The sequence below is a fragment of the Buteo buteo genome, chromosome 27, assembly GCF_964188355.1.
Source record: "Buteo buteo chromosome 27, bButBut1.hap1.1, whole genome shotgun sequence".
NCBI classification, from domain to species: Eukaryota; Metazoa; Chordata; class Aves; order Accipitriformes; family Accipitridae; genus Buteo; species Buteo buteo.
The window spans coordinates 12,062,396-12,082,024 of record NC_134197.1 but is presented as its reverse complement, the minus strand read 5'-3'; the positions used below and the strand labels follow the sequence as shown (position 1 = coordinate 12,082,024).

The following is a 19,629-nucleotide window of genomic DNA, read 5'->3' as shown; positions in this document are numbered from 1 at the left end:
ATTCTGTATTTCAAGATCTTCACATGCGTTAAAAAATAAGGAAGTAAAAAAAGACATGCTCAAGTATTCAAAGAGGTTGTCATTCCACATTTATATAAGCTAAGCCTAAGTCTCTTCCCTACCATATTTTCCCTTTATTATGTTTTTCTTTCTTGGAGTGCTATATAATACTGAGGGTATGTACACAAGGCACCATACAGTTATTCCCTCATTGTGTAAACAGGAGCATCTTGGTTGTAGACAACATTCCATGTCTTTCTGAAACAGAGAATACCATGACTTGGACCTGTCCCTGGATATTTGATATACATACAGCCTAGCAATATACATCCCCATTTCTTCTACTTTAAAGCCAGGATATTCGGATAGTTTTCTTCTTATTTAATAATGCTTATACTATTACAACTGAATTAATAGCTAGCTGTAGCTAAACTGATTTTAAAAAAATGCTTCAAAAAATTAAATACTTCCTTTACATAATTTCAATGTTCCCACTATTTACTACAAATACTGGAGAACAAATCTCCATTATTAGAAGTATTACTAGTGTGACAAAAAGCCCAAACACACACACACAAAAAAAAAAGAAAAAAAAAAAAAGAGAGAGGTTCATGCCTTCTCCCCAATAAAAATGAGCCTACATTTGGATTCAGACCTAATTCTTCCTGATGCTTACTGTAACAGTGGAAACACTTTCTTCCTAAGTTGCTATGCCAACATCAACAACAAGGAAAGATACTGGAGAGATTCCCAAAATGTAAATTTTGTTTTTCTTTAGTTGTTCAACCTTAAACTATGTGGTGAATTAAACTTTCTGGAATACAATGTGAAACTTCAATTCTGTATTGTTTTTGCAGAAAAAAAACCTGTTCTTGATAATTATTCCTTTTTGTCTGATAACAATACAACTCTCAAAAATATTTAATTAATACTTTTCTTATACACCCGCTCTAGTTTTAAAACGATTTAAAAATGTAAACAACTCCATTCTATATGCCTCAACAAAGTATTCCAGGTGGGGTTGTGAAGTCAGACTTACAAGCTGCCATGACAGGTGAAGCTGATCAGGACAGATTCAGTTACAAACTCTGTAGCACTTTAACTCTACATAGTATGGTTTGGGAAGAGTGAGTGAAGAGAGTCAGTTAATGTTATTTGAAGAAATCAAACAAAACATCGTTATTCCCACAGAAAACATTTAAGCAATGCAGAGAAAAGAACAACAGTCACTTTTGCACTCACCATTCTTTCGTTCGTTGAGAGGAGGCAAGTACTGACTGGGCTGCAATGAGAGTTCCTTAAACTCATGAGCAACTGCTTCGCTATGAGGACTAGGAGCAAGCCGTGTTAGTGATCCAGAGTCGTCCTCAGCGTCTGCTGTCCCCAAGTGATCCATTGTGTTAAAATGTCTGGAGACAGGGAGAGCAAGTGGTCTCTTAATCACACTATAGTTGATAAAATTAATAAAGAAAAAAAAATCACGTAGACACGTTACGTTTTTTGTTTGGGTTTTGGTCAGTTTCTTTGCACACAAAATTCAACTTGAAAATTATATGTATGTTACCTACTGATTTACCACAAGTATTATGGGTTTGCAAAAATATAGTTAAGCAATGTATTTACAAGAAATTTCACAGTCATTTGGTTCCGAGAAGCAGGAGTTCCTCTGTTCACTTTGACAGAAATATTACAGTGTTAACTCTCAATATAGACGTCCAGAAGCTCCTGTCTTATAGCAAGTGACACAGCCTGTTTATCAGAAAAACATTCTTTTTTTTCAGTAGCTTATATTAGAGAATGCTCAATTAATATATGATAACATACAAACAGCTTTTAATATTTTGAAGCGCTGTACAACTTTCCTTCGGATCAAAAATCAACTTTGGTATTAATACAGGAATTCATAGAACTATTCATTCATTCAAAGAACTATATTAGAACTAGTTAATCTTCAATCTGTCCAGCAAGGAAGTCTTTTTGCTATGAATTTTTTCTAATTAATTTTACTGTACACTAGGTACTTATTGTAAAATACTCTAGAGTGGAATAAAAGTCCCTATTTATTATTTCTTTCCTTTCTACCATTAATGGGGTACTTAATCTACAGTGAGGAGAGACAGAAGCATGAATTACTGGTACAGACTTTTTCTAGCTCACAGAACTCTGAAATCATTAAAATGTCAATAAATCAATATGGACTTCAATGAAGTCCATCCCTGGATTCTTGGAAACTCGAACAATATGAAATATTAGTAATTCATGAAGATCCATAAAACTGAAGAAATGTCTTATTATTGTTAAATTGTTTGCTTATTTTTAGTTATTTTTCTTAAGAAACACTACTGCTTGCCCATACTCAACCTTAAATTTCAAACTTCAGGTGTGCTGAATGTAAATACCACATGTGTTGGGGTGTGAATTTAAAGGTTTTTAAAATGCAACATGTGTTTCAATGACCATACCCAAAATATTTCAAGTGTTACTTGATATTTTAAAAAACATCAAGATGATAAAAAATGATCATGACCACCAAAGAATGGCCTACACTACAAAAAGGGGTAAAGAATCATGTTGCTGAAAGTGCCAATTTAAAAATAAGACATATAAGCAAGTACTGCTTGATATATACCTCAGTAGAACAAATACGATCAAGTGTATATTTTTCATTATTTTCCATAGTTACCAATTGGTGCTTTCACATTAAATGAAGACACATTAACTTACTGTTATGCAAGATTTTCTTCTTTGTTCTTCGCTTTTACAAGCATAATTTACCAGCTCTCATTTGATTTCCTGACATTACACTCTCCTCAAACTCCCACTCATCCATACAAATTAAGTACATTATTAACCAAGCAAGTCTCTTCAGAGCAGAATTTAAGTGAAAATTTAGCTGCTTATCTGCTCATATTCACAGCATTTTATCCACAATTACCTGAGTTATGTCTTAGAGTCACTTTTCAAAGAGATTAAACCACATTAGCTGTATTCATGCCATTAAATCCATATGAAATTAATAGAAACACCTTCTTGTACTAAAGGTTTAACATTTATTATGCTGCATGTTAGCTTTGACTAAGTCTTTTCCCCATGACAGATAACTAAATATCTTGCTTTACATTAAGCCGGTAACTTCCATCACTTCTACAACACACTGCTAAATGTCCATTTCTTAATTTTCATTTCAGGAATACACGTAAATATGGTTTTATTGTCCAGATTCAGCTAAGAACAAGGCATGCAAGAATTATATGCAACACATTAAATTATATTGATTGCAACATTGCAGTGCAACTCAAAACAAGTTGACTTCTCACACAAAACGTGCTTAATTTGTGGTTTGAACCTGATTAAATCAGGTTAGAAGGGACCTTCTGGAGGTCATCTAGTCCATCCCCCAATCTTGAGTAGGGATACCAGCTGCCCAGGAATTTGTCTTGTCAGGTTCTGAAAATCTCCAAAGCTGGTGAATCCACCACCTCCGGGTAACCTCATTATGAATGCCATGCCCACCTCTTTCAAACAGAGCTGCTTCTACTGCAACCTATGACTGTTGCCTCTTGCTATTTTGCCCTAACACAGATGATATTGCTGATTGCGACTCTCAGATCCCAGTTTTTACTGTGGTTTCATACAGTACACGAACTTGATCATTAGGAAACTCTAAACTGAAAGTTCTCCAATGCAGAACTCTAACCCTGATTTGAAAGTAAAGTCTCAGATATTGCAAATTCCTTGTCTTGGATAAAAAATTTTAACCACTAAAAATAAAGTTGTTAATAAAAAAAAACCTGCAGCAAGCCTAAACATCCACTATTTATCAGTTTACCATCCTTTACCATTACAGAATTTCACAGGAACAAGCCTCTAGGAAGCAAAACTGAAACAGGTTACAGCATGCACATTGAATAACCACAGCTGATGCCTCTTTTGTTTCCTCAAGCAGTTGTCTATACTGATTGACAGAGCAGGATGAGGTCACTACATACTGTTACATGCAGAAAGCCCTCTTTCAATTTTTTGCTGCAAGGGTGCTGAAAGCCTATAGGCTGTTAAAAATCTAGTTTTTTTCCAAAATGATCTTTTAATACTAGAACAACTAGAATCTAATTTCTTTTAATTTTTACTGATGAACTGCTACCATATCAAACTACAGAAATATTTTTGAGGTTAGAACAGTGAATTTTCTTGACCTTCCCCCAAAAAAGAAAACACATACCTCCACCCAACATTTGTAAGCTTTTTTTTTTTTTTTTTGGGGGGGGGGGGAAGTCAGTGACCTACATCATCAAGATCTGGCTCAGATACACTATGATCAGTGACAGCTCCTTACTGAATCAATAACAGAACATCTGAACTATACTATAAAGATGACAAATTGAAGACCTGCAGTAATAAAATATAAACAAAAAATAAAATATAAAATTTACTCTCTTGTTCAATTGGCATCTGAAGGAGAATTCAGCTGTTCAACTTTCTAAACAGAACTTTAAAAATTAGCATCCATGAAATTACTAGTTTGTCTTAGGCATAAGGTTTTCCTTATTAACAAAGTAATTCTGAAACTTAAATAAAAATAATTTTGATAAATACCTTTCCAAACAAACAAAAGAAATAAACAAGAAAAAATATATCTCTATGTAAACATCTTTTTACACTGTTGTATGTATGAGATGATAAACCACTACTATTTTTTAGCATGCTCATTTTAAATGCTAGAGAAGGTGCATACAATTGCTTTATCATCAGCTAGAGGTTACAACCAGCAGCATTTACTTCACCTGAAACTAGAGTTAAGATATGCAGAACATCTCCCATCTATCTTCAGTTTTCAAAAGCTGTATTTCATTCTGACATTTCTAATATAACTGATTGTTTGGACATTAGCAATTCAAACACAAAAAAACAGTAGGAGAAAACATTAGTTCACCTTGATTAAAATCAAACCCTGTACAATAAATACTTTATGACAGAATCAGAGTGGTTTGGGTTGGAAGGGACCTTAAAAATCATCTAGTATCCAGTCATCATGTGCAAAAGTGAGAAACTTACCTGATTTAGAATTTAATGTACCATGATACTATCATATTTTATATTAAAGGTAACACATTTGCCTCCTCTTTCTCATTTATTTGAAGCCTCCTCTTCAAATCTTGAAGAATTACTTCATATTTGCCATCTGCGTTTACAGATGGTAACCATTATCTATGTAACCCCTGACTTCAAGCAGACCTATACACAAAAGTGTATTAATAACATAACTGAAACTCAACAGTAAAAACACATACAGGAAAAATACAATTAAAAAAATCCATACTATTGAAGTATCAATGTTCTACTCTGCATCATCTAAGAAAGCACCATTTTATACAAGGCTAATCTGACAGACAGAAATCAATTGTCACTTCAGGGGTTTCCACTCCCTTCCTTGAAACTAAGACATCCAAAAGTTTATTAAGTTGTATGAACCATCATTTTATTTGGTATGAAAAACATTTCTACTTATAAAGTGTTGGAAAGTATAATACCATCTTATTTGTTTGTAGCAATTAAAATAAAACTACTCCACTCTTCCAATAGTCCCAAACGATTTCAGGTTTGGGTTGGGTTTTTTTGTTTGTTTGGGTTTTTGTTTTAAACACAGAATTCAGCAAAATGTTTAAGAGCAGTAAAGTGAAAACTAGAACAAATTATTTTCCTACTTATCCTTCAGAATAGATTATGAAAATAGAATATGCACCAGCACTGCAAGCAATGCTTCGGTTCACATTTATCTGACAACTACACAGAAAGAGCGTTCCAGTACTCGCAAGAGAGAACTCCTGTACAGTGTATGAGTCTTATGTAAGTGTTCTCACAGATTGTAGGTGGTTGCTATCTTTTCTTAACTGCTGAAGACAAACGCTTCTTTTATTTTTAAACATTTTATCTTCAAAAGACAAAGTATATTTCCTTGGAAAAATCTTAGAAGGGGAGAAAATACATACTTCCCTGCCACTTGAGACACTAGAACTGGTATTTTATTCGGCACAAACTGTGAAATCTGGATGACACTTAGGTAGTAAATCAGATTTTAGAAATCTGCTGGAAAAAAACAGGTCAAGAATCACAGTGCATTCAAACTCTGGCCAAGTCAAATGGCTGACCTTATCATTGCTTACTCATGTAGATCTGCAAGGAACTTAGGTCACTATACACAGTGCAGTATCGAATTTTTAATAGTCACACCAGATTAGATATTAGCAATACCAGACTCCAGTACAGAATTTATTACAGAATCATGGTGTTAACATCAGCAGTCAAATCACCTAGGTTTAAGCTTCTCCATTTATAAAACTCAGTAAAATTTTAAATTGTATAGCTCGCAGTTTGTAATACACCAGAGTCTTTAGTGGGAAGAATACTAGAATTGCAAAATGTTGGGGTTTTTTGTTTGTTTGTTTCCCCTTCTTCTTCAGTGTGTCAGGAAACAGTAGAGGAGACACTTAAAAAGCTTAAGCACTGCATCCATCAGGTTAGCTTAACACTTGCCAGGGAAGGTCATTTGCATTACGCTCTTGGATCTCTTTGTCAATGCCTAGAAAGACTAAACTCTGTACAGCGGGGATGATGATCTCTAACACTATAGTGGTTAATATGCATTTAGGGGACCATTACCGTTTCAAATATTACTTCAATTTGAACAGTGAGCATTAATGATTTGTATCGGAGATAATGTGCTAAGTGACAATATGAGACTAACTTGGCAACTCCTCCTTCCATCTCACAAAAGAAGGGCAAGGACTATGCTTTCAGAATGCAGCCGGCCCTATCTAGTGCATAGATATGCCTAGAGTAAACTTCCTTCCTTATTTTCAAATCAGCCGAGTCACAGTGGTCAGACCTTTGGAATGCTCAGTACCTCCTTTCTCCACAGGATCAATACAAGTAGGACTTGGACATCAACATTCAAAATACACAGGAACATTTAGCTCACTGAACAATACGGTAACTATAAGCTAGGAGAGTAATTTCCCAGAGACAAGAACTGGGGATGAAATGCCCGCTGCAAAGAAAGGAAAACACGCAGTATTTTTAAAGGATGACTCCTCTTGGCATGCTGCCTATCAGCAAGGGATAAAAAAAAAATTAAGAAACAAATAGTAGGGTTGGCTGCAGGAAATCCATCTCAAATCAGTTCCTGGAGCAATACCAAATCTAGGTGTCTGCTACTGAGACAATGCTCCTCAGTCTAGTACATGGTGGTTTCTCTGTGACCTCTAAAATGCAGCATGTTCTATTTGGTAGATACCAGCACATATCATATATGCACAATTTCATTTCAGCTGTGCTTACATCCTATTATAGTTGTGAGATCTTACGAAATTCCTACATGAAAAGCTATTGGGGCTCCCTTTATAATTGTTCTGAATACCTTTTTCTGTATGTTCATATGTAATTTTTCCCCAAACTCTAAGGACTACTTACATTTCACTACAAAATCGAAAGACAAATAATAATTAAAAAAAGCTTTGGAAATACTTACAGAGTGTCTAAAAGCCACTTAAAGCTATTCCTCCAAATCACTAACCTGTCTTTCACACCAAGTCTCATATATTGGTGTTTTTAAAATAGTAAAGATGTAAAAACAAAAAAATAATCTTTTGCATTTAGTACTGCAATTTTAACAATAAACAGTTACAGAAAAGTTTTTTTCTTTTTTTGTTTTCTCAGTAGGTTTCAAATCCACTTACTGAAATAGCATTTAGAACCAGTAAAGATGAATATATGACTGAGTACAAAATGAACAGACATGGAAAGTACGTGCTATTAATGATCATCCAGATTATCAGTAAATTAACTGAATATGTTCATCTAATTTATTTTTGACATTCATAATTTCACTGATTAGAGAAAATGTCTCAAACTGTTTGCCTCTGTTGCAAGAACAATGCTTATTCTGTTGAGATTTATGCCCCTCACTTCGTGTATTCCACAGTGGATTAAAAGACCAACAGACGATTTTCATGAAAAAAAGAGTCTTGAAAACAATAAATCATTTTAGTATTTCACTTCACACAGTATAATGCTATTCCTTTTCCCAAAGAGACGCAGTATCAACACTGCTGACAACTCAGTGTTGCTTATAACTTCTGCAGTTCGTTTCTTACACAGCCTCTCTCATTGCAAGTATTTTGGATACAGTATATGTACTTTGAAGTTAAAACTGACATTACTACATTGAAAGAGAAACTGCAATCCTACAGTTAAAATACAGTGTTATATTAATGAAGATACATTTTGTGGTAAAATATACCACAACAAGGATTTAAACCATATGGCTATTTTTAAAAAGGTAATTAGACAAAGGCAGAAAAAGATGAGAAATATCAACAGCTGACTAACTATGAGTAATGATCTTGGATTATGCATTATCAAAACCTCACTGTTACTATTAATTTCTTTAAAAAACAGTGTGCAGAAGTATATGACAGAACTGAGGTCCTGTCATGCTTCTCACCGTATCAGTAATTGGAATGACATGCTTCTTAAAGGAGCACGGAGTCAAGACTGGACTGATAAATATTTCAGATAAATTTCCTCTTTTACTAAATTAGTGAGATTAAATTTTTTAACTGTCTACTCTAGCTAAATTAATACCACTGAGCAGACACTAGAAGACCTCCAGAAACTCATTTAACACTTTTGCGTATTTCAATGACAATGCTACACTGAGATTCTTTCTATTAATTCTTAGAAGGAAATCTTTAAATCTTAAGTGTTTGGACTGATTAAAGTCTGAAAAGAAATATGCTACCCTAGCAAATGCATGCCATAAATTAGGTAAAGTACAGAAAATTACTTATACCTGGACCAAGGCAGGGGATGAGTCAACAGAATACTAGATGATAAATTCCTTCTTGTACCATCTCCAGGCAAAAAAAAAAAAAAAAGAAGAAAAAAAAAAAGGTGCACCTCATTTGTAATAGGACATGCGGCCTGCTAAATGCAAATTAATTATCAGGTGGAGAGTGTGGGTCTGTGATGAACAAAGGCAGCCTCCTACAGCTCCCTCACAGCATAGGGAAGCTAAAGCTTACCCTGTTGCTGTGTAGGCCCATACAGATGATTTACCTATTTATTTTTTTTTTTTCATGTTACTGCCTTCTCAAAACTAACCTATTCAAATAACATTTGGTAGGTAAAGTCTTCTGGGCTTCACATAACCCTTCAGTGGAAAGGATATAACTCGCAGGAATGTTGTGAAGCTTAGTGTTTAAATACTTCGAAGACCTCATAAAAATAATTGTAATATATGTACTTCAAATATCTTCTGTGTTCATACTCTGTGGGCTTTAAAATGGTAATTAATGATAGAATTTATCCAGGATGATAAACTTCTTACAAATATTTATAAAGTAAAGCAAGCCAAGGTTCAACGTGCATAATATTCAAGTCACTAAAACAAAACCAATCCCTTCAGATGGAAGTAATGTTTAAATTGTTTACTGATTATATAAAACTTTTCAAATCTACCATCTTTCTTTAAGAAACAGTTATGAAAATAACTTTGCAGGATGCACCAAAATCAATAAACAGTCTGATGGACCAAACGAAAAAGTAAAGTCTAGGATTAGCTGCCTCTTAAAAATAATACACGGTCAACAACCTTCTTTTAAAGAGTATGAACTACTTTCCTATTCTATCATGTGAAAGAGAGACATCATCACCTAGGTAGCTCTGCAAGCTCTTTAAAAGCAAGCATTGAAGCCAGCATTTATTAATCCATCCAGATAACCCAAAACATCTTTTAACATACCTTCTACTGACACAATGCTTTATAAGTAGAAGGTACATTATGCTTAACTTACAGTACAGTACTGTTTGTAGCACGAAGTTTATAAAGACTTAACTCATGTTGAAAACTCTGCATCACAGTAAGATGATATGTTATTTCATAAACAATTAAGTCCATCCTTCCTAACAGCTGCTACCTGAGCACACAATAGCAACAAGAATTATGGCAACAATAGTTCAAAGTATAATAAATGTTGTCCTACAACTTGTCATAAGTGAAGAACTTCCAGATACAGTCTTCAACAATTTTTTGATCACCTTATGAGCAGACATAATTTGATTTCATCTCATCTTTTTCGTGGATATTCTTAGTCAACAATGCTCATATTGAGGCAATGCTAAGTCATTCAGCTGGATTAACTTGATTAAATAAACACGAAGCTGTTACAGCACATATCCCCACTAGTTCTATTAAAATAAACAGTATCATAAAAATACTTTAAACTAGAACAGTAAAACATGAAGTAATATCTTGTTTAGCTGTTACACAAACACACACACTGTGTATGGAAATATGCCATTTGCAAATGCTCTGAAAAATCTACAATCCTGTTTTTCAATCTATGAAGATGATTTTGATTGTCAATATTTAACATCTGCTTTAATACTCTACTAAAATTTAAAATGCCTGTATTAATGCTGGTAGCAAATAAATTTAGACTCAGCTTAGAAAACAACACAAGATCAGTTTTATAATACCTAAATTTAGCAAGACAAAGAAACAAAACAAAAAGAAAGCATGCACATTATTGGTGTGCAAACAAACGATGCTTCTAGTTTCTCATCCTCATGAATCTCAACACATTTAAATTAGATCTCTCTTTTCCAAGAAAACATAAGCAACATATTTCAGAAGTAATTTATTTGAATTCCAATTAAAAAAAATTTCAAAATATCTTAATATCAGTTTTAATATGAAGCACTTAGTAGTAGTGTTCAAATAATTGCAAGATAAACTCAGATTTACCTGCCAAAAATCAAGTTCAGTTCTTCTGATCTATGACAGAACTTTGTGGAAGGAATTAGTAAGATAACACATGCTCCATGATTTTCTGTGGCCAGCAAACATAAACAGTGTAGCCAGCAGAATCTATTTATGTAATTGAAGTTGACAACATATTTAAAAAAAAATAAAAAATCAAAACACGAGTATTCATTTTGGTATTATAAAAGCACTTGACAGCTCAAGTCTGGAGTAAGGGTCAAATATTTATATGAACACATCATACGACTGCTAAACATTTTAGTGTTATGTCCTAGAAGTGGGCATTTATTAAAAACAAGGAAGAGAAAATATACAGAGCTTTTTAGAAGAGGTGTTCTGACAGTTCAGAAAATAACTAATTAGTAACTTTTATCAATAAATGGATCATAATCTTCAATAATTCCTTTATGTGTTCAGAGTCCTTTAACAGCCAAAATGCTGATCTTAAAAATGAATGTTGGTAGAGCATCTAAGGCATTCAGAAAAGGTTAAATTACTCCATGATTTCATTTGTTTGCTTAGCTACTTCAAGATGTTCCCATTTATGACTAAGCTGCAGGTGCTATTCTGTTTATTTTAGTGCTTGTAAACCAAGCCCTTGAATTGAACAAAGCAAGGAAAGCATTAGGATTCAAGTCAAAGAGGAAGGAACTGCAGGACTGTTTCCCGTTGAACATGCTACTTTATACCTTTCTTCATAAGCATGACTGAACATTACACAATTATTTCTATAAAATGAAATTTCTTGAAGAAGATATACTTTGCTTCTTTTCATTTCTATACATTGTTACAGATATTAGCAAAATTTTATTATCATTTTTGGTGTACCAAAGACTGATATTTGACCTCTTAAAAAAATACAATCAACTTCTATAGGACAGAATTTAACTTATTATTCACATTCAGCAATAGACTAAATGCTAATTAGACATGATTTCAAAATAATGTAGCATAATTAGAGATTATTAGCAACTTTAATTTAGGGGATCTCACAAATATCAAAATGATTATGTCTGAACTGCAACCCACTGCACTCATGCAGATGATACTCAGTTAAGTAGTCCCTATTCATAACCTTAGGACAACTTAGAAAATCTCTCTTTCACAAACCTTTTGCTGCATATTGATTTGTACCAACACAGCTACTTTCAGATATTAACAATGCAAACAATAACTTGGATTAGCTCCCATGGAAACCAGTCAACTTGTTGCTCTTAACTTCTGAAACTAAAACTTGTAAAGTTTAACCTGCAAAGGGATGAAAGAAAAACTTAGAAGGTGACAGATTAATGTTTAAATTAAAAAAGATAAAAATCAACTTTCTGTACATCTTAAGCAGCAGCTATTTACCATGAGTTCTTTATTTGATTTATGCTAAGTGCTTAGAGTTCATCTAAAATATTCTCTTTTCTGTTCTTTTCTTATTTATATCACATAACCACCCTGTACAAAGCATGGAGAGCATTATGATATGTATTTAACTGTCCCAAATAACTGGTTTTACTTTGCAAGTTATTAGAAGTATTTAATCTTCTCCTCTATTCTATTTCCTTTAACTAGAAAGAAAACAGAGGCCTAGTACCAAACGATTAACATGTCTGGTTCACAAGTTCATGGGACGAGCTCTCCTTTTCAACAATTCAATTTACATTGGATGACGTGACACATTTTGAATAGCAAAAAAGTACCATTAAGGGCTAAGTAAAGAAGGTGATGGAAGTTTTAAGATGATTTTTTTATAGTTCTGCTGTCCTGCTTAGACAAAACCATTGGGTAAGCTGCAACCATAAGACTTTGAAGGCTCTCCTAGCGCTCCCAAAGATAACTCACAGTTAGCTACATACATTAAATACATGTATTCATCACATGCATGCTGTGTGGGTATGAATGCTCATCTTTCTCAACTAACAGAGGCAGTGACACAAAGTTTTGGCAGTCCCGTAATACCACTTCATGCTATCGCCAACTCTTCTACTCAATACACGTAAATTATTCTCAACTGTATTTGTCATTATCTTAGAATCAGAATGAGGTCAATATACTTGTCATTTCTTACAGCCAAAGCTGCTACTGGAACTGGGCAAATATGTTTATTTGCTTGGCTTAGAAGTATTACTTTCTATTACAAACTTTTAAAAGCGCTTAAAAGGGAAAGAGCACAGTTGTTTTATCACTTGTATATCAGCTATCATTTAGATTCGTGGCTTCAGGAGAACCTCTTGCTCCTCAGTCTTCAACTGATGCTTTCTCCAAGTTACACCTACCAACATAGCAGGGTTAAAGAAAAGTTATTACACCTTACCTGGAAGCAAACAGAACAGTGTCACATTACACTTGGTTACAGTGAACCACTGCTCAACTGCTCATATCCCACGTCGTATTAAGTGACCTAATTTTTTTATACAACAGTGACAAAAGGTCAGAATGTGAATGCAGTTACATCACTTGTAATAGATTTACACCTTGCAGTACCTTCCCAAGAATTAAAGTGGGCTTTTTTATAGATCCAAAAAAGATGCAGACTAAAAGAATGCTAAATTCCATGCAATTAAGCACAGCCTTTCAGGTAGGAAAAAAAACACCAAAAAACAACAAACCACAACCCCCCAACCCCCAGCTTCCTAAACATTGGAAATTAAGCATGAAGATATACCACAAACATAGTATTATGACTTTAACAGAAAAATAAATTTTGTTAAAGACAAAATAACACTCTTTACCAAACAAAAGCCGAACTTTTACTTCTCAAATCAAGAACATTTCTTCTAACAAGGCCAATAATACTCTCTGTGAACAGGGTAAGACCACAGGAAGGAATATCACTTATTGTTTCTTTATAAATACAGAACCAAGATTATAAGTGATCAAGCTTAATCCCCAGATCAACACCCATATTCTAAAATAATCAGAGAAAGTATGTTATTAGTATGGTGCCTGAAAACTCTAATGTTCTAAACAGTTTAATGCTATAATCCACAGTCCATGCCCTCGGTGCTTTAAGAACCAATTTCTCACGATCTCCAAAGCTAAAATGAACTTGAATTCCATTTTCCATACTGAAATTAGCTAAAGACTAATAGGGCAGAAACTCTGGGTCAGGAGAGTTTATGTTGCCTAAGGCCACTTTCAAAGAAGTCTTATCTGTTAAACTATTGTGCGTTCCAATACTTCATTCCCCACAAAACTGCTTGTTTAAAAATAAATAAATAAATAATTAAGAGATAGATGGTAACCATAAAATTGTTTACAGTAGATTTCTGCTACACTTAACAGCTGTAACATCTAAATTCTGTATTTCTTGGGATGTTCCCATAATAGAACTTGAAGTGAAAAAAAGCCATTAAACCTTCCCCTTACAAAATGATCATCACTCATCTCCCTCAGTTGTAAAGGGGAGAAAAAAAGTCCTGTTTATGCAGAAATGGCAGTAACCAAGAACAAGTTGATCAAGAAAGAAACATAATGGCCTTCAGAAATACTTAAAATCTCAAGAACCACTCAACAGGAAGTTAATAAACATAGAAAAAAAGGCCTCTTGTATTCAAAGATATAAATTTTGCATGCATAGACTTAAAAATGGGAAAGCCTGACTGCAACAAATTATTTCCTTCACTCTGGTAAGACTAATTATTTCCAAAGATCATCTTTAAGGAAAATAATATTTAGAAATTCACGATGAAAGTAATAACACACACACACACAAAATCAATTTAACACTGATGTGATGAGTGTAAAAAACGCAGACAGTCTGCACCCACCCTCCTTCCCACCCCCAATTTAAAGAACAGGATATTTCTGAATTAAAAGGGAAGAAACACTATTACTGAAGTCTGCTATACTAATATAGAAAGCTGCTGTGCAACACTGCCTTATTGTTACAAAACTTAAACAGCTCTTACTAAAGGTTATTTCTTAATTCAACATTAGAATTCAACAATAGAACATCTGCCACCACTAGAGTGTCTACTTCAAACATTTACAAAAATTAAACTATAGCTATTGACTAATTAGATCCAAGAGCATAGTGACTAAATACAGGGCATTTCTGTTAGATCCACCAAGTCCACCTGCAATTGTGCTGACAAAATTACCAGTCTCTCAGATGTTTTTTCACCACCCATTTTCTAGTTATGATGATCCTGTTCACACTGCTGGGTCAGCTGTTGGCATGGGTGCTCCTTATCCACAGAGAGTTCAATCAATCAGCTTAATGAGTTTGAATAGAGTTACGTTTGCTAACTTGGCTAACCTGAACTGAAATTGTTTAGGAGAACAAACCTGAGCAGGCAAACATCTCTGGTAGGGCTGGAATGAGAGGCTCCACCAAAAGACAACATGTATCATCTTAATCATGTTTCAGTAAGTTATGTGGCTGAATAGTTCTCTTCCATGTTTGAAGTACATTTTCAACTGAGGGAGTAAGCTTCAGGAGCTTCAGTAAGTCAAAAAAAATCTTTAAAACACAGGCTGAAATATTTTTAATGTATTTTCCTAATATCCTTCTGCATAATGCTAATGAAAAAGCTCTTACTGAACATTTCTTTTCATGAACACTTCAAAACTAGAGTAACAGTCAATTTACAAACTCATGAGCCTAAAAATACGTCAAGCCATAATTTCTCTCCTACATAATGATTTTATTTGTATACTAGACATTTTCGGTCTTCGGCAGCATAGCAGAAAATATACTTGCTTTAGTATTCCTTCTGATACTTAAGACACTTCCATCATTTAACATTCATCAAATGTAATTTATTAGGGTAAGTGTGTTTCAGAACACTTGGGTTAGGTCCATTTACTAAAATTAAAACACACAATGTATTTAATCATGAATAAATCAGTAAAAAAAGGCTGAAAAATCTAAGCAATGCCACTCTTTACTCAAAAGTACATTTTTTGAACAGCATTAAAAATATTTTTGCAAAAAAAATATACTACAAAGTTTTATTAGAAACCCTGTTGGAAAACTACTGATAATATAATGAAAGTAAGATATTAATTAAATATTATCTGGTCAAATATAATTACTATAGCCCAGGTTTCTCTTTTTCTCTTGCCTTATTTTCATTATTTCTTTTCTGCCAGCAGATCATAGTTCATTTCTTCCCCAGATCATTTCAGTACCTGCTTTCCTTCTCGATTCTTCTTCCTGAATTGTCTATTTTTTTTTCTAACCTCCATCTATCATTAAATCACTTCTCATCTCAGCTTCCACTTTACCCATCAAAAATGCTCTGTATACCATCCTTCCTTAATATATCTTTTCTTCTCTTGACCATGTTCCATGGCCAGCCAGCCAGCACAAGGCTTTCAACAGCCTACCTACACTACAGATGCCAAGAAGCCACAGACAGATCAAAGAGATGCTACGGAATTCTATCTTTTGGACTACCTTCTGGCCCCGTTACTGCCCCAAGCATTTGAGAAACAGTAGATTTAGAACTGTGCCTATGTTCAAGAGCCTCCTGTCAACTATCAATCTGGTTTAGTCTGCAGAAAAGGAAAGTACCTTCTAGGGTTTTAGGCATCCTCCGTTTCAGATTTCTAGTTTGTCTCCATCTTGCCCACCTTTGCTCCTGCTCAGAACTTTCTCAGGGCAGAGAAAAATGAACTCTTGGCTGAAGTAGGTTGTTACCATCTGTATTTCACCCTTTCCCAGAGATTCCACCCTTCTGTTTTCCCAGTGCTGCATGATGAGTTTTTAAAATCAGGCATATTTTTTACAGGACCTGGTAAAAGAGCAGTCAAATGGTTAAACTGGCAGAACAGAGGAAGGGTGGAACATCTGGCAGAGGAAGGACGGAGTCGTTAACCACTCAACTTAGATCCACCACCACCGCCAGAACAGTTTGCCTCACCATGCTGATCCAATTCCAGAAGAAATCACCAATCTATGAATGCTTCTATGTTATTCATAGAAGCAAAGAAAGTTGGTTGAAACTGTCTACAGATGTAGAGTGAATTATTTAAAGCTTGATTCACATTGTAAGATTTAGCATTCCCATAACCATAAAAATCATTTACATTTTGCAGAAACAGATAGCGTTTGCTCTATAAACCCTTTATCTTACACCAAGTGGAAGTATTTGAGTGCTGCTGTATTATTTGACATTAACATAAATAAGCATTACTGTAAATAATCCATACAAATTTAGAAATAATTAAGACTGTATAATAAAGTAGTAACTTCTCACGAGTTAAGTATTTATTAGAAACAAAGTAAGTGAGCATTACCCTCATAAACCAGATATTAAAATCCTTCTGCTGTACAGAAACTCCAAATGAAATTACAGTGTTGAATACATTAACTAGAAAATGGTGAGGTTGTCAGTCATTCCTAATTTCACACAGTTGTGTGATGATGATGTGATTATTCTCAATATTTACCTAAACTATATAAGCCAAACTACAGAAACATTGGAAATTTTTAAAGAAATAACAGCAAGTCCCAAACAAATGATATGTTAACTGATCAATGTTGCTTTTGGAACAATTCTTCAGTATCCCGTGATAGCAGGTATTATCAGCGCTTTCAGTACTCGCAAATTGTATTTATTTTTTGGATTTCTTACCTGAAAAAACTTCAAGGTTTGCAAAAATACATTAATCAGTATGAGTTCATCTACTCCTCTGGAGTGCAAGCATCAAATTCTGCAATTTTACTAAAAAAACCCCACTTTGTATTAGTGAAATACTTAAAAATGAGAACTGACATGCAAACACACAGCTTCATTGTCAATTTTGCATTCAATTTCATAGCAAATGCTGAATGAATGAAAGTCTGAATTTATCTGTCTTATTTTCTTACTAGGAGTGTACATAAATTTATTTCCTTCTGTTGGATGCAAAGCAAGCACAACTATGAGAGGAAAACGTGTGAACAAGAATATTGCCATCCAAAAAAATTATTTTATTGATTTGAATTAATAGAAAATCTGACACATCAGTACAAAATGGTGTTAAGACCTGATTCAAAAAGATTTTTAAAATTCTTTCCTAATTCACAAGCTTACAAGTCTTTAACAAAAACCTTATAAATATACTAAGTGTACTAAGTATATTTATAGACAGTACAGCTGTACAAAGACTACAACTTACATATTGAAAATCATTAGCAAAACATTAAGGCATTTCTTTTGGTTACCTGTCTTGAGTTGTATTTTCCATGGAAAGATATTTTTAAGATGATATTTTTTCAAGATATTTTTAAGATTATATTTTTTAAAGAGAAAATCCTAAAAAAATAACCTAGCAAGTAACATGATATCATAATGAAAAAACAAACGCTCCAAACTAGTTGATTTATTAGTCCACTAAAAAACTCCTAAAATAATACGCAAATGGTAGAATTCAGACTAACCATAATGAACATAAAGATCCCATTAATTTCTGTATAGTAATCTCAGCATACACAGCAAGCTCCATTTTCAAATTACACACATTCCAAGGCCCTCATCTGCCTGATTACCACCAAAGAAAGATTATAAAAGCACAAATACAATGCTTTGCTTTCACACTTCTAAAGTCACTTACATACAAGAATAAAACAAGCTGAGAAAGATGGCTAATTCACAACATACAAAAATATTGATAACACACAAAACTTGTGCAGCTTTTTAAAACAAAAAATGAAATTAATGGTGACGTCACATGTTCTCTCAGGTAACGTTTAAGTATAAACCCTCACTAAGGCCGTAATTCAGAATTTACACTGAATACCTATCAATGTAAAAGAGATTACCTATACACAAAATTGCAGCTATAACACTGTGGTGCAAGAAGAAATACATCCACCACAATGACATTTATACACAGATTCCTTTGCTTATGTTAAGTCACAACTACTACTTTCCTAAAGCTTTACTAACATGTGGTTCTAAATCCTGAAAAGCTTTAAGCATGTGTTCAACTTTGTGCAACCCATTTAGTCTCAAACACATGTGTAAAGCTTTGCTGGATTACAACTTTACCAAGCAATGCTTTTTCATTTTTAAAGAAGGGGAACAAAATTAAGGATTGTGCCAGCAATGCAATCAGACAGAATGTCAGTAACTGGAATTCTATGTCTCTTCTTTTTTTTTTTTTGGTATAGGAAATACTGAGAAACTTGCCACTTCATGAGATGCAAGAACCATTTACGGGTATTAACTGGACTTTAATGGAATACACTTAACAACTTGAACTCTATTTTAATGAAGTGCTCTGATGAATTTTTATGAGCTACCTTTTTTACATTTATAATAAAGAATGACTGGCAAACTAATTGTAATGTCTCTAGAATTTTTAATCAAGTTTTCAGCAACTGTTCCCTAGCCTTCCAGCAGACTTCTAACATTAGAAACAAAATGTGGAAATAATAATACAATTGTCTATCCTTTTCAGGGATATAAGTTAAGGCTACTTATCTTGTAAATTCACAGTTTGAGAAGGGTAGAAAACCAGTGGGTTTTGTCTTTTTGTCTTTATTTTTAGTGTTTTGTTCATTTGTGTTTCACTAGTCAGTGTAAAGATCAAAAATGAGCTTAACTATGACTTCTCTCTCACTTTGTTGCTTTTGGCGTCATGCCCAGGTTTAAGCCAGTTTTCAAACATTTAATTAATGGCTTTAGTCAAGTACCCAAATATGAAATCTTAAAATACTGTCTACTGAGTCAACGATCACAGAGATTCAGTTTATTGCACAAGTGCAAAACTGTTATATTAACATCTGGATTTAATAACAGTAATCTGAACACTTTAATAAATTCTGTAATGTGCATTTGCTTTGGAGTTTCAGGATATGGAAGATTTTTGTGGCTGTGGCTTTG

General features: G+C 33.8%; 1 protein-coding gene across 3 annotated transcripts in view; it reads right to left on the bottom strand.

The window, feature by feature from the left end:
- MRTFB (myocardin related transcription factor B) overlaps positions 1-19,629 on the bottom strand; it is an 84,928-nt gene that overhangs the window by 60,359 nt on the left and 4,940 nt on the right. For all 3 annotated transcript variants that reach the window (XM_075058627.1, XM_075058630.1, XM_075058628.1), the window contains one exon: positions 1,243-1,409. In XM_075058627.1, coding sequence (XP_074914728.1) covers positions 1,243-1,396 — 154 coding nt within the window. In that variant the 5' untranslated portion in view covers positions 1,397-1,409. The remainder of the gene's footprint in view (positions 1-1,242; positions 1,410-19,629) is intronic.